This window comes from Corythoichthys intestinalis, chromosome 3, assembly GCF_030265065.1.
Source record: "Corythoichthys intestinalis isolate RoL2023-P3 chromosome 3, ASM3026506v1, whole genome shotgun sequence".
Lineage (NCBI taxonomy): Eukaryota > Metazoa > Chordata > Actinopteri > Syngnathiformes > Syngnathidae > Corythoichthys > Corythoichthys intestinalis.
Window position 1 is genome coordinate 31009986 of NC_080397.1, and position 13973 is coordinate 31023958.

The 13973-nt window shown below is 39.3% G+C and overlaps 1 protein-coding gene across 2 annotated transcripts in view; it reads right to left on the minus strand.

The window, feature by feature from the left end:
* The window catches only part of LOC130913453 (E3 ubiquitin-protein ligase DTX1), a 60245-nt gene that overhangs the window by 5427 nt on the left and 40845 nt on the right, over positions 1-13973 (minus strand). For both annotated transcript variants that reach the window (XM_057832085.1, XM_057832084.1), the window contains exons 6-9: positions 11658-11719; positions 11424-11582; positions 10535-10696; positions 4682-4771 (exon numbers count right to left, since the gene is read on the minus strand). In XM_057832085.1, the coding sequence (XP_057688068.1) occupies positions 4682-4771; positions 10535-10696; positions 11424-11582; positions 11658-11719 (473 nt within the window). The remainder of the gene's footprint in view (positions 1-4681; positions 4772-10534; positions 10697-11423; positions 11583-11657; positions 11720-13973) is intronic.

The window sequence follows — 13973 nt, forward strand, 5'->3', positions numbered from 1 at the left end:
CCTCTGATAAATTTGGCCGATATGTTATTGTGACTGGGAAATTACACAACACAATGGTGGTCCTCGTTAATGTTTATGCCCCCAATATGGATGAACCAAGCTTTTTTGAGCGCCTATTTTCATTACTCCCAGACCTTAATACATACTCTCTTGTCTTTGGAGGTGATTTGAACTGCTGGCTGGATCCACTCTTAGACCGGTCTTCCACCAACCCCGGCATGCCGAGTAAATCAGCCGTTCTCATTCAGGCCTTCCTCATGCAATATGGTGTTTGCGATGTGTGGCGCTCTTTACATCCCCAGGAAAAAGAATACTCCTTCTTTTCACATGTCCACCATACATATTCACGCATAGACTATTTTTTACTTGACCATGGTCTCCTGCCCCTTATCCGCTCCTGTGATTACCATAGTATTGTCATTTCAGACCACGCGCCTGTTTCCATGGCCATCTCCCTCCCAAATCTCCCCCGGAGGAGCAGACAGTGGCGCTTCAACTCCACTCTTCTGTCAGATGACAAATTTGTGGAGTTCATAAAAAATGAAATAACCTTTTTCTTATCGACTAACATATCCCCCGAGGTCTCTAGTCTGATTGTATGGGATGCCCTTAAGGCCTACCTTAGGGGACAAATTATATCTTACACAGCTCAAATGAAAAGTAAAGGTAACAAAGAGCGTTCGGGTCTGGCTCATCAAATTGGGGAAATTGACAAACAGTATGCGCAAACTAAAAATCAAAATCTTTATAAAGAACGATTAGAGCTCCAAACTAAATTTGACCTTCTTACTACCCATTCAGTCGAACATTTGCTCCTCAAAAATAAAGCCACATTCTATGCCCACGGAGACAAGGCCGACAAACTGCTTGCAAACCAGCTGAGGGGTTCTTCTGCGAAACAAAACATAACTAAAATTCATACACAAAATGGTGAAATTACCACGGACCACACTCAAATTAATGATGCTTTCAGGGATTTTTATTCAAACCTCTACTCCTCAGAATCTCCACCCGATCCTAATGACATTTGCAACTTTCTAAGCAGTCTCAATGTTCCCAAACTCCAACCAGACCATGGTAAGAGACTGGATGAGCCTATAACACAGGATGAAATAGCCTCAGCTATTTTTTCAATGCAGTCAGGCAGCAGTCCAGGCCCCGATGGTTTTCCAGCTGAGTTCTTTAAAAAGTTCTCTTTACTTTTGACTCCACAACTTTATTCTGTGCTCTGCGAATCATTTTGGCAAGGTTCCCTTCCTAAATCATTTTCTGAAGCCTATATTACCCTTATCCCCAAAACAGGCAAAGATCACACGCATTGCGCCTCGTATAGGCCCATCTCTCTTATTAACACCGATGCAAAAATTCTAGCTAAAGTTCTCGCTCGCAGACTAGAAACCATCCTCCCAGCTATCATATCTGAGGACCAAACCGGTTTTATAAAAGGTAGGCACTCGTTCTTTAATGTACGCCGACTATTAAACATGATCTATTCTACTCCTGATGACATCCCTGAGTGTATAGTTTCCATTGATGCTGAAAAAGCATTCGATCGCGTGGAGTGGGTCTACCTGTGGGCAGTGCTGGAGAAATTTGGTTTTGGGTCAAATTTCATTGCGTGGATTAAATTGCTTTACTCTCATCCTACAGCCTCTATCCGAACCAACTCCCAGCTGTCTAATCCTTTCAGACTGCATCGGGGTACTCGCCAGGGGTGTCCTCTCAGCCCCATGCTATTCGACCTGGTTATCGAACCTCTTGCAATCGCCATCCGTAGCCGGGATGACATTACGGGTATATGGAGAGGCGGCATTGAACATAAGACCTCGATTTATGCGGACGACCTTATGCTCCTTGTCTCAAACCCGATTACTTCTCTCCATTCGGCTCTATCACTACTTAATAACTTCAGTCAACTATCAGGGTATAAAATTAACTTTGAAAAAAGTGAGCTGTTTCCAATTGGCAATATTATGTCTGCTTCAGACTTTACCAACTTTCAACACCATTTACCATTTAAAATTGAAACTCACAAAGTGTCTTATTTAGGCATCACGATGACCCGGAAGCACAAAGACCTTTTTAAAGAGAACTTTTTAAACCTAATAAATCAAACCAAACAAACACTCACACAATGGTCACCACTCTCCATGTCTCTCATTGGGCGAATAAATTCGATTAAAATGACAATTTTACCAAAATTCTTGTACTTATTTCAGGCGCTACCAATTTTTATTCCCAAAACCTTTTTCGATCATCTTGACTCGATTATCTCATCTTATATTTGGAAAGGAAAAAGGGCTCGTCTTAATAAAACCCACTTACAAAAGACGAGTGCTGCCGGTGGCTTGGCTTTGCCTAATTTCCGTTTTTATTATTGGGCGGCCAACCTGCGGTGTCTTACATTCTGGTCTCACTTTCATTGTTGTCCAGATCCTCCTGACTGGGTGGCAATGGAGTTGAGATCAGAGGATGATGTATCCTTGGCTGCATTGATGGGCTCCTCTCTTCCACTCTCAACCAGATCTTTAAAGAACCCAGTGGTTAAACACTCAGTGAGGATCTGGTCTCAGTTCCGAAAGTTTTTCATTTTACATGACTTCTCACCATCAAGCCCAATACTACGTAATCATTTCTTCAAACCTTCACTCAATGACCCCGCCTTCAAAGAGTGGAGTCAGAGGGGAATAGAACACTTCAGAGATTTATTTATTGATGATAATTTGGCATCATTTCAACAATTACGTAACAAGTTTGCACTTCCACAGTCAAATTTCTTCCGTTATCTGCAAATTCGACATTTTATACTTTGTAATCTGCCCGCCACGCTAAACTCCGACAGGACTATTGTTGACATGGTTCTTTCCTCAAAACCAAACCAGAAGAGGCCTATCTCTGTGTTTTACAGCGCGATGTTGGCTCTGAAGTCTGCATCTATGGATAGAGTCAGGGCGGAATGGGAGGAGGACCTTGGTACCCCCTTCTCTGAGGAAACATGGTTATCTATCTTAAAACGAGTCAATTCCTCATCTCTGTGCGCTCGCCATAATCTAATCCAATTCAAAGTGGTCCACAGAGTTCACATCTCCAAAACCAAACTGGCCACTTTTTACCCTGACATCAGCCCACTCTGTTCCAAATGCAACATCTCAGATGGCTCACTCTTTCATATGTTTTGGACCTGTACTAAACTCAGCAAATTCTGGACAGAGGTTTTTCATTCCCTCTCACAGATCTTAACAGTGAGGGTGGAACCGAACCCTCTTATTGGTTTATTCGGAGTTACAGAGGACTCTCGACTGTCTGCTGATCAGCGCCGTACTCTAGCCTTTGCTTCCCTCCTGGCCCGTAGGTCTGTCCTCCTCAGGTGGGTGGACCCCCTCCCTCCCACACACACTGATTGGCTGACGGCCTTAATGACATGTTTGAAAATTGAAAAGATCAGATACTCTCTCTATTATTCTAATGGGAGATTTCTACGTGCCTGGGGACATTTTTTAAACATGTGTTAGTCCTTTTAAGCCCTTGGCATTCCATAATCTGACATATCTTTATTGTATTGATACTTACTATCCAAAACAATTACTAAAACTCAATGTGCAATGGTCATGAAACTCACTGGCAGTGACAGGGATTAATTTCATGGTTTATTTTTGGTTTATTTCGGTTATCATTATTATTATTATTTTTTTTTTCTCCTATTTTTATTATCATTCTCTATTGTATGTGTGTTGGATGTAAGTCCCATTTCTCATCCCACTTTGTATTTTTCTTTTTTTCCTAACTGGAAACCAACGCACTACTATTGTGAAAAATAAAGAGATTTTGATTTAAAAAAAAAAAAAAAAAAAAAAAAAAAATTGGATTCAGGTGCGACGTCAGGAACGCCCCCACTAACAGCCCAGCAACAAAACACAATCTAACCAGCAGCAGAATGTGACAATAATTTCATGAAAGTTGCGCTGTTTGGCCTTTGAGAGGTTTAAAAAAAGTTTACTCAGTTCATTCAGAGTTTATTATTATGAACTTATTTTTACTTTCTTACTGTTGGGCTAGTATTATACTTTGTACTAGTCTTTTTCCTATTTTGCAAAGGTAAGCAACAGCCTGACAAAGCCTTGATAGCAATGATTTCACATCCAATTATGTAGCTCTTGGGGGGGGGGGGGGGACAAAACAAAACAAAACAAAAAAAATATATATATAATCGGGGTTGTATCGGTATGGTATCGGTATCGGACGATACTGCACAGCCAGATATCGGTATCGGGGCCAAAAAATGGTATCGGTGCAACACTAATAATTACACAATGCTTATGGTGCTGAAACCCATAAAATCAGTCGCACCCAAGCGCCAGCAAAGGGCGGCAAAACACCAAAAACACAAGTGGACATGATACTGTGCTGTCATTTTAATCTGTTTGAGCGGGGCATGTGCGTTAATTGCGTCAAATATTTTAACATGATTAATAAAAAAAAAATTATTACTACCCGTTAACGCGATAATTTTGACAGCCCTAGTATATAGTATTCGAAATACTAGCTTTTAACCTCCTTCAAATGTTTTTCAAATCAATATGCAGTAAATGCATGATTATACATTTCGGATGTATGCAATTCCAGATTTTGGCATTCTTTTTTGAGGATGGAGACCTTCTTTTTGTGTTCAGGTTTGCCTTACCTTCCTGCCCTTCTCGTTGTCTGGCAGGTAACATTGCCGAGGGAAACCTCTTGCACTAAATTTCTTCCCAGGGTTGGGGTGCTCATTGGTCTGAAACAATCAGAACATATTGACACTTTCTTACAATATTTGCCTAAATAACCCCTCTCACACCTCTTTTTTTAGGAAACCCCAAAAAAGTAACCATTTGATTCATTTTTATATATATACGAACAATTTTGAAAATGTGGGTAAAAAAAGATAGGCAAATATTTCAAGAGGGTGATATGGTGGAGAATCTTTAACGATTTAAATTTAAATGGAAAATCAGTGTGATAGATGGAAATTCACAATTCTTAATGCTCATATGTTCACATCTTAGCAGCACAAGTTACCTCCCCACCATCTTAGTTGGTTATTTTGTTTAAGGAAAAGGAGTCATTCGATATTTTTTTTTAACATTGTTTAGATTGGTAGCAATTCTTCCGAGAAATATTTGTTCAGTGGCAACCACTATACTGAGCACAATGGGTGAACATTTTAATTGAGATTTACATTTTGTTATATAGTTTATATGGATTTTCTATTCTGTACACAGGCTTGTAGTTGTAATATCAATCCATGTTTCTTTGAGATCTGATCAAGAGCATTAAGCAGTAATTTAACATTTAATTTCAACCAAGAAAAGAAAAAGAAAACAAGAACTAATGCGCTACTACAGGCTAAAGGCTGTGACCAATTTGCATGTGATACTCATTGGATTATGTGTATTCGAAGCTCATTCCTAAACCCTTTTGACAGCAAACAGGACTATTTTCAGACAAATTTGAAAACTGATTGGGTTTTAACGAAGTATCAACTAACATTTTTGTTGATTGGTCATTGGCGATGAATCATTTCCTTTCGTATCGTCGACAGCCGTGACCTACGCTCAGTCTCAATCGATTTTGCGCTAAACACGATTGTTTTCGGACCAACATAATAACTGTTTGGATTTTAACTATGTATCAATTAACATTTTCATTGCGTAGTCATTAGCTATAAAGAGTATTCTTCTGTTTTCTGAATTTCAAGAGGATCCAATGTCATAGCATTTCAAGCGAAAAATAGACGTCTCATTGTTTAATAAAGTACTTATTAATCAGAAGGAAACTGGCATTAACCCATAGAATACGCCTACCAAATTTCATTCTGACCCCTACACGAATAGGTTAAAAAATGAGAGTACACACCACCAACAACAAGAGCGGTGACATGACAGGCTTCCAGCCTGGAATAAAAAAAGTCTTTTAAAACATCTTTTAGCAAATATGAGATAAAATCAGTTTTAAATTAACAGTAGTTTTGAAGGACTTTAAAGGGAATTGTTTTCTTGGATCTTGAATGAGCTGTGTTTAGAAGGAAGTGGGGAAAAGTGGGATTGCTGGAAAACCCACATCCCCAACATGTGAGGTGATCACTTCAATAAGGTCAATACGGAGGACATACCGTAGTATTACCCATACCCTTGAATCATGCTGCTTATAGTCCAGTGCAGCTTATTTGTTGATTTATTGGGTTAATAGGTAACACTTTATTTGACAGCGGTGTCAGAATACTGCCATAAGACATTATTAATGAATGCTTATGACCTATGTCATTAAGTGTCATCTGGCAAATTATGACACTAACTCCATTTATCTCCAGCTTGGATCTTTTCCATTCAAAGCGAGATAATTTGCCAGATGACACAAAATGACATCTGCCATAAGCATTCATTAATGCTCTCATGGCAGTGTCATGTCATAAGACCATATGTCTTATGGCATCACTGTCAAATAAAGTGTTAATAAATACCATAACTAGCTATTAATGATACAACTGGAACGGTAAGTGAAGAAATAATTAGCACAGAAAATGAATTTTAAATGTTATTTACATCTGCATCGCTGCAATGCATGCTTCGAGGCATGTTGGATGACAACAGTGTTTACAGCAGGTGGCAGCAGAGGTTGACTGTCTAATTCAAAGGAGCAGTGATGGCCAAATGAAGCTTCTTGAAGCAATGAAGTTTTGCAGCCAATTGTTTTGCTGCTTCATGGTTGTTCATTTGGTCTTAGGATAGTCTTATGATGACGCTGTCAGATAAATTGTTACTGGTTATCCTTTGGTGTAAATATCTCATAATATGTTTACACTGCCATAATACAACTTAAATGCCATGTTTATTCATCTTAGAATTAGAATGTAATCACAAATTATACATTATTGTAAAGAACATGTACAGTACACTCTATTTTTCAATGTGTCCTCCCTTAAGTGTCACAACAGCCTCCAGGCGCCTGCAGAACGCTTGACAGGTCTTCTTTATGTAGGATGCGGTCATCTTTTCCCAAGATCTAACAATGGACCTCTCCAAGGCTGCCACAGAAGTTAGTGGCTTCTTACAGGCACTGTCCTCCACAGTTGCCCATATGCTATAATCCAGCGGTTTGAGATCTGGACTCTGGGGTGGCCACATATCACCTTGTCAATCAACTTTAGTCCGCACAGATCGGCACTTCCAGACCCAGGTTTTCGTGAGGCTGTTCCAGTATCTTTCAGCTTCTTTTTAACTTTGTAGACTGCACATCTGGATATTTTCAGATTTGCTGCAATCTCAGTAGGTGTCAGACCGGCACGCAGCAATTCAGGTACAGCTGAAGTTTTCTTCATTTTCAGCAGAAGCACAGGAATTGTAGAGACGAGAGATTACCAGCTGCATTGAGTGAACTTAATGAATCACTTAAGCATGACAATCTATTTAGATATGTTTCAATGGCTTTTAAACAAGCAGTCAACTGATTGTAAACGTTTTTTTGGGTCACCCTGTATACCCTACGCACCAACGTCACAGAATGACGTGTCGCTGTATCCGGCCGCCATATTGTCCGTCTTTGTTTATCCGTATTCTCAATGGTTTCAATTTGTCGTGCAATTTATAGTGCAATTCATGGAAGCCCCGGTGCTTTCAGACGCTGTAAACTCATTGAATGCGTTGCATTCTGCTTCAGTCTATCCATTCGCCAGATCCATATTTGATGCCTAAATCGATATTTTTCGACCCGCAATCTTCGCCCTCTCTGCCTGACATCTGCTACCCTGATATCTACAACTATCTTGTCCACACAAAATCAGCCTATTCTCACGAAAGTTTGAAAACCTTTAAGAGCAGCACTCTAAGCAACATTACCCCGTGTGACCCTTCAAATTTTCTAAAATGGCGACAATCAACAAAAAAAAAAAAGTTGACTGCGATGGCCGACGCTTCAAGGATAGGTGGATATTGGACTATTTCTTCAATAAAACACGCAACAACTGTGTCTGCCTCATTTGCACAGAGTCGCTGTTTTCAAAGAGTTCGATGTGACGCGATAATGATATTACCGAACAAGACACACTGACATGTACGACATTACAGGGAAGATATGCAGTGAGAAATTATAGCAACTTGAAGCTAGTTTAATTTCACAGCAGCAGTATTTCGCAAGAGCTCGAGTGTCGAAAGAGAATGCCACAAAGACGAGACTGTTGAAATTATGAATTAAAAAAAATAATATAGCAAATGTGACACACGGAAGGGCTTGCTAAAATTTGTTTAAATATATTGTTCTATGTAAATCAGCCAAGGTAGCCCCCCGCATTTTTACCACACCAAATCTGGCCCCCTTTGCAAACGGTTTGGACACACCTGTTTAACTGATGAGCCATAGACGAGGGCAGCTTCTTTCACTTGGTACCAGCTAAATATTATTCATAATGTAATGATGGTGGAAAAAATAAGCCTCTTGGATTTGAAACTGTATGTTGTTGGCGATTAGCCTCGCAATGATCTTAATTGTGGTTGTCAGCCCAAAACCCTCTAAATATATATTAAATGCATCTTACCAGATATAAAATGACTAATACATAATCTGTGGTAATCGTTTGGAGCCGAGTTTTCTCGTCAAATTGCAGCAGTCCATCTCGCTCTCCTCTCCGGGTCTCTCGGAATACGGTAGAACTTCAAGTCTCTCCGTCTATCTTCTCTGTTATTGCAACCAACCGCCACACACGCCTTCACCATTTTGATTATTAATGTTAACGAGAAGAAAAACACGCCATAATAGGAGGAATTTACGTAGCGGTAATGTGTCAACACGACGAGTTGACGGACAATATGGCGCGGAGGCGTGGTTGTGACGTCATGTGAGTAGGGTCTATACTCAGGGTGGCTTTATAGTCCAAAAATTACGGTATATATAAAAAACATCAGACTTGCAGTGTGTTTTCATTAACAACAAATTATTGCACTGTTTATCGATCATATTTGTGTAACTCAATAGTAAAAAATACCAAATAAAGGTAAAGCTTTTTTGGACAATTTATTTAGTTTACCGTACCGTGTTTTCCTCTGATAGCTTTTAAGCTTTGTGTTATCTTGTGGTAGCTTTAAAGCAGAGTGTTTATCTGTTGACCACATTAGTCAAGCAGTGTATTTAAATCACTTGTATTGTCATGTTTAAGTATTTTCTCAGGGTATTTTTTAGTACGTTCTTCCTGTATGCATCTAAAAATTAACTGAAAGTGAAGGGTATTACTTACTACTTAGGATGTTAAATTCGCCATTGTTAGACATTTCGATAGTATATTTTGGCAGAACAATGGTATTAACATTTGTAACAAACAAAATTCTTAAGAATAATTTTTTGTGTAAAAACAATGTGAGCATTGAACGGCTCAAAAGCTGTGAACCCTTTCCGAGGAACAACTTCACAAAGTTCAGCTGCAGCTATTTTGTTACCCAGAGGCGATGAGGGTTCTTGAAAAAATGTTTTAAATGTTGAGGCACCTGCCGCTCGCCTCGTTATTTTATGTTTCGCGCTCTTCGCGTTACTTTCTACCGCTGCTTTTCACGTCCACGTCACACCGGCAAAGCGTGCAAAAACCGTGGAATGAGTCTCGATGGCTTTTGGCGAGGAAATCGTGCTCTTTTGTCCATTCAGTGTTAAAAGATGTTTTGGCATGTTTGCTAGCACTGTTGTAACATCTCGGAAAGGAAATGATGTCGTCAGATAATCACACGTGAAGATTTGTTTACATTTTATTGAACCAATGATATCAGACATTTTGAACTGAAACCACTCTTGGCCAATCACAGACCAGTTTTGACAACCGTGGGGCTGAGTTGCGTCACATAAACTGAACCGTGGCCCATTTTCTTTTAAAAAATGAGTTGTGCCGGACGCATCACTGAAAATCCGGTCCTAAAACCGGACAGATGGACACCATACCAACAGATCAGATGCCTTGGTCAGCAGGTGACAGAAGTGAAAAAAAATGTACCACTCACTTATCTAATTAAACATCTCCAAACATCCAATTCCACTTTTAAGCACAGCGCCAAAAACTAGAAAAGGTAGGAGAGAAAAGGATGACTTGATGATCAGAGCTGTAAGTGCTCATCTAGCATGTGACTGCTATGCTAATGTGACAGCTGAGCAATGCTGTCCCCTTTGGGGGAGACAGCCTGCTCTCAAAGGTCACTTTAACAATTTATAGCACCACAGGAATCGAGGAAGAGATAGGCATCCTTCTTTTCTTCTAATCGTTTCAAACACAGGCTGCATGTCATTCATAATTTTAGATGACTAATAGATTAGTCTAAATAATCAAGAGACTGATTTAGAGTGCGCAACTGTGAAACAAGTCCACGGTGTTCTTAGCGACTTACACGGCTCACCTCTGTACACGAATCATCAAATTTAAGCGGATAAAGCAGCTGCCGCAGCAAGGCCGGCGATTTAGAGAAGAAAGCAGGTGGATTACAGCACAAAAAGCGAGAAGGATTAGTGGAGTCAGATACGCAAGTCTGACCTGGACACCAGCAGGAATGTCGTAGACAATGCGAATGGTCTTGGAGTCCGGGTAGCCGGGCAGACAGTGGGGGATGACGTGGTACTCCATCTTCCCTGGAGGCTGAGTCCCTGTTTTCTCACCATAGATTGTCTTGCATGTTGGGCACTGAAGACTGCCATCCTGCTTGGAAGAAACGTTTGCATTCATGTGTACCAATATGAGCTCATTATTGTTCCCCATCAATATGTTTTTAGTATTAATAATCAGTTTTTGCAGATTACACGGCATTCAAGAAAGAGCAAGAGGAAGCCTTTAATGAGAAAACTTGTGGTTGTTGAGCACGGTGCAAATGCAAATTCAACCAATCATTTTACTTCAGCATGAAGCCTCCGATTATAGAACAACCTTTTTGTGTTTAGAAGCAACCCCAATGTGTTCCCTTTGTATTGTATGAATCATTTGTTTTGCGCACAGACCAAATTAGCACCTTTGTGCAAATTCCACATTTGTATAACCACAAATACTGTATTAGAGTAAAACAGAATACATGTGGAGTCCAATTATTTGCGTGCTTAAATGTTCATTGGTGGTGATGATGCATAAATGAATGTGCTTGCATTTCCTACTTTTGCATAAGCAAGAAGGGGTACTGTTAATATTTCATGCAACTGCACCAAAATGAGCTGAATTCATAATGATTTCCCGCAAGTCCCTGTGCTGGGCTTTTGAGATGGATACGAGCGAACTGATAAGGCTTACTCAGATCCACATCTGTGTAGAACAATTGTGGAGTTGGTTCATCTGCCAGTACTGTGCAGACCAGTCGAGCCGAAAGAGGGTACGAGTTTGTAATTCGAGCCTATGGTGTGACATCATAACAACGGCTGGCTCACAAGCTTTTACCCACCTTATTGCCATTGTTGTACATGGCCACCAGGCACAGCAGATGGTACATATGGCCGCACTTGCCAAGTTTGCCCACCAACTCTGGCTTGATGCCTTTGTACTGCAGGACGCCTTCATAGCCGGATGCCATCGCCAGCCTTTCCATGCAGATGGTACAGTCCTGCACAAGCCAAACACAACACTTCAGAACTGTGAACTTTTTCACATGTTCACACCTTCAGAATTTGTGTTTTACCTCATCTGGTGCCACTTTAATTTTGTCTGTGTATCTTTTAACAACATCCTCTGGGGTTTTTCCTTGTCATTGGAAAGAAAAAGATACACATTAAAATACACAAACAAGCTAAATGTTCGTTATACCCCAAGTTCCATTTCTGCTTCTGTAGTCACTATATTTATCCCATTTGTAATCACTGATATCTTCTGTATTTCTAAATTAACTCCATCAAACAAAGAATGTCACATTTGAGGAATATAAGATTTGTGTAATGTGACGATCTATTGTTTATTGCATGAGCTCAGAGGTGTTCATGTTTAGATGGTCTTCCTGTACATGTTGAAGTCATCATTTTACATATACAGTAAACAGTAATTTCCATATAACCATATAATTCTTTTGAGTGTGCACTGTGCAGCCAGGGTAGTGTAGCTTACAACACGCCCACACAGTAGACCACTAATGCCATTACAGGATGCTTTCCCCATGGAATAAGTCTTTGTTCGGGCCGCGGTGTGTCAGGCAATTTTTTTAGGCCCAAAATGTGTCACCTTGGGGCAGACTGTGGCAATTACTGTCATTTATTGAGCTGCAATGCACAGATAAACTGTGAATGAACATGTAGAATGAACGAATGTAAACGTATTTGAGCACACCACCATGGAGGCTCCTTGCGCTTCTATTGGGGCCACCCGAAGCCCACCATTTTCGGCCATAAAGGCACAGAGGACTGGGGTGAAATCCACGTTTTCAGACAAAATGTAACTTTGGTATTTTAACCCAAAATATTGCACTCTGGGGTGGACTGATTGGCGCATATAAAATGCACATATGAAATGTATTGGTGCTTTGGGAGACGGCAGTTTTAGTCAGTTCAATCATTTTATCTCATTTAATTTGATTTGTAATTTTATGTCAAAGATATCATTTGCTATCAATGGTTTAGTATTTCATTAAAATATGTACAGTATTACCTGAATAATTAGAATGTCAAGTAAAGGTTGTTTCATTTTGGCAATTTAACATAAAAAGATTAAACCAACAAATTTTTATTGAGCCATTACATGCAAATTGACATGCCTCAAGCAGTTCCTTGTGTTTTCAGACTGAGATTTTTCTTTTTTTCTTTTTTTAAATCACAAACTTCAAAGAGCTAGAATACAGTGAGAAGCTTCAGTTTTATTACACAGTTGCCACAAGTGTCATTCAAAACACCAGCAAAAGGGTCCCGAACCTATATGTCAAGTCTAATGTTGGCTCAAAAGAGTTCAGGCATGCATGGGGAAAGCCTGCTGATTTGACAGGATATTCTCATTTTCTAAATAGTTGTGTATATGCCTATATAAATACACATATTTATATAAATGTAGTGTATATAAAGATATATAACATAAAATACAAGTAATATAGATTGAGATAGACTGTTTATTTGAAGCTACCCATATTTTAAAGATAAGTAACAACTATATATTATAAATATGGCAGAAAACACTCAGGTGACTTGAAGTTCCGCTCTGAGACCCCCAATTTGGCCAACTTTCCAAAATTGTCCGATATGCATGTGTGATACATCATTGGAAAGCTTAAAATCTCAATTTTCTAAGGGAAGAAAAATCTTAAACAGGAGGGCATTTTTAAAATGTTTTTAAACATCAAAACCCTATCTGGAGGTAAGCGCACGCGAGAGCAGAATTACAGACGGCATGACTTTAATGAGATATTATCTCGTACTTACCTCTTTTCGATCCAAAAACTCCACGTAGCATGTATCACTGAATGTCAAGACACAGCTGTGAATGGCCACAGCTGGATTTTTGGGGGATTTTATGGGTGAAACATGGTTATATAACAAGGGTCACGATGCAGAAATCGCAGACATCAAGGAGTGGTTGAGATTTTATTTTTCATATGTATACTAGGGCTGTCAAACGATTAAAATTTTTTAATCGAGTTAATTACAGCTTAAAAATTAATTAATCGTAATTAATTGCCATTAATCGCAATTCAAACCATCTCTAAAATATGCCATATTTTTCTGTAAATTATTGTTGGAATAGACAGATAAGGCAAGATGGATATATATATACATTCAACATAGTTTACATAAGTACTGTATTTGTATATTATAACAATAAATCCACAAGACGGCATTAACATTAACATTCTTTCTGTGAAAGGGATCCACGGATAGAAAGACTTGTAATTCTCAAACGATAAATGTGAGTACAAGTTATAGTAATTAAAAGATAAATGTGAGTACAATGCCAGTTCTCTTTGCACTGAGCGCTTTTCTTTTTGTGAACATTATTTTTTTTTGAGAGATAGGAATATTAT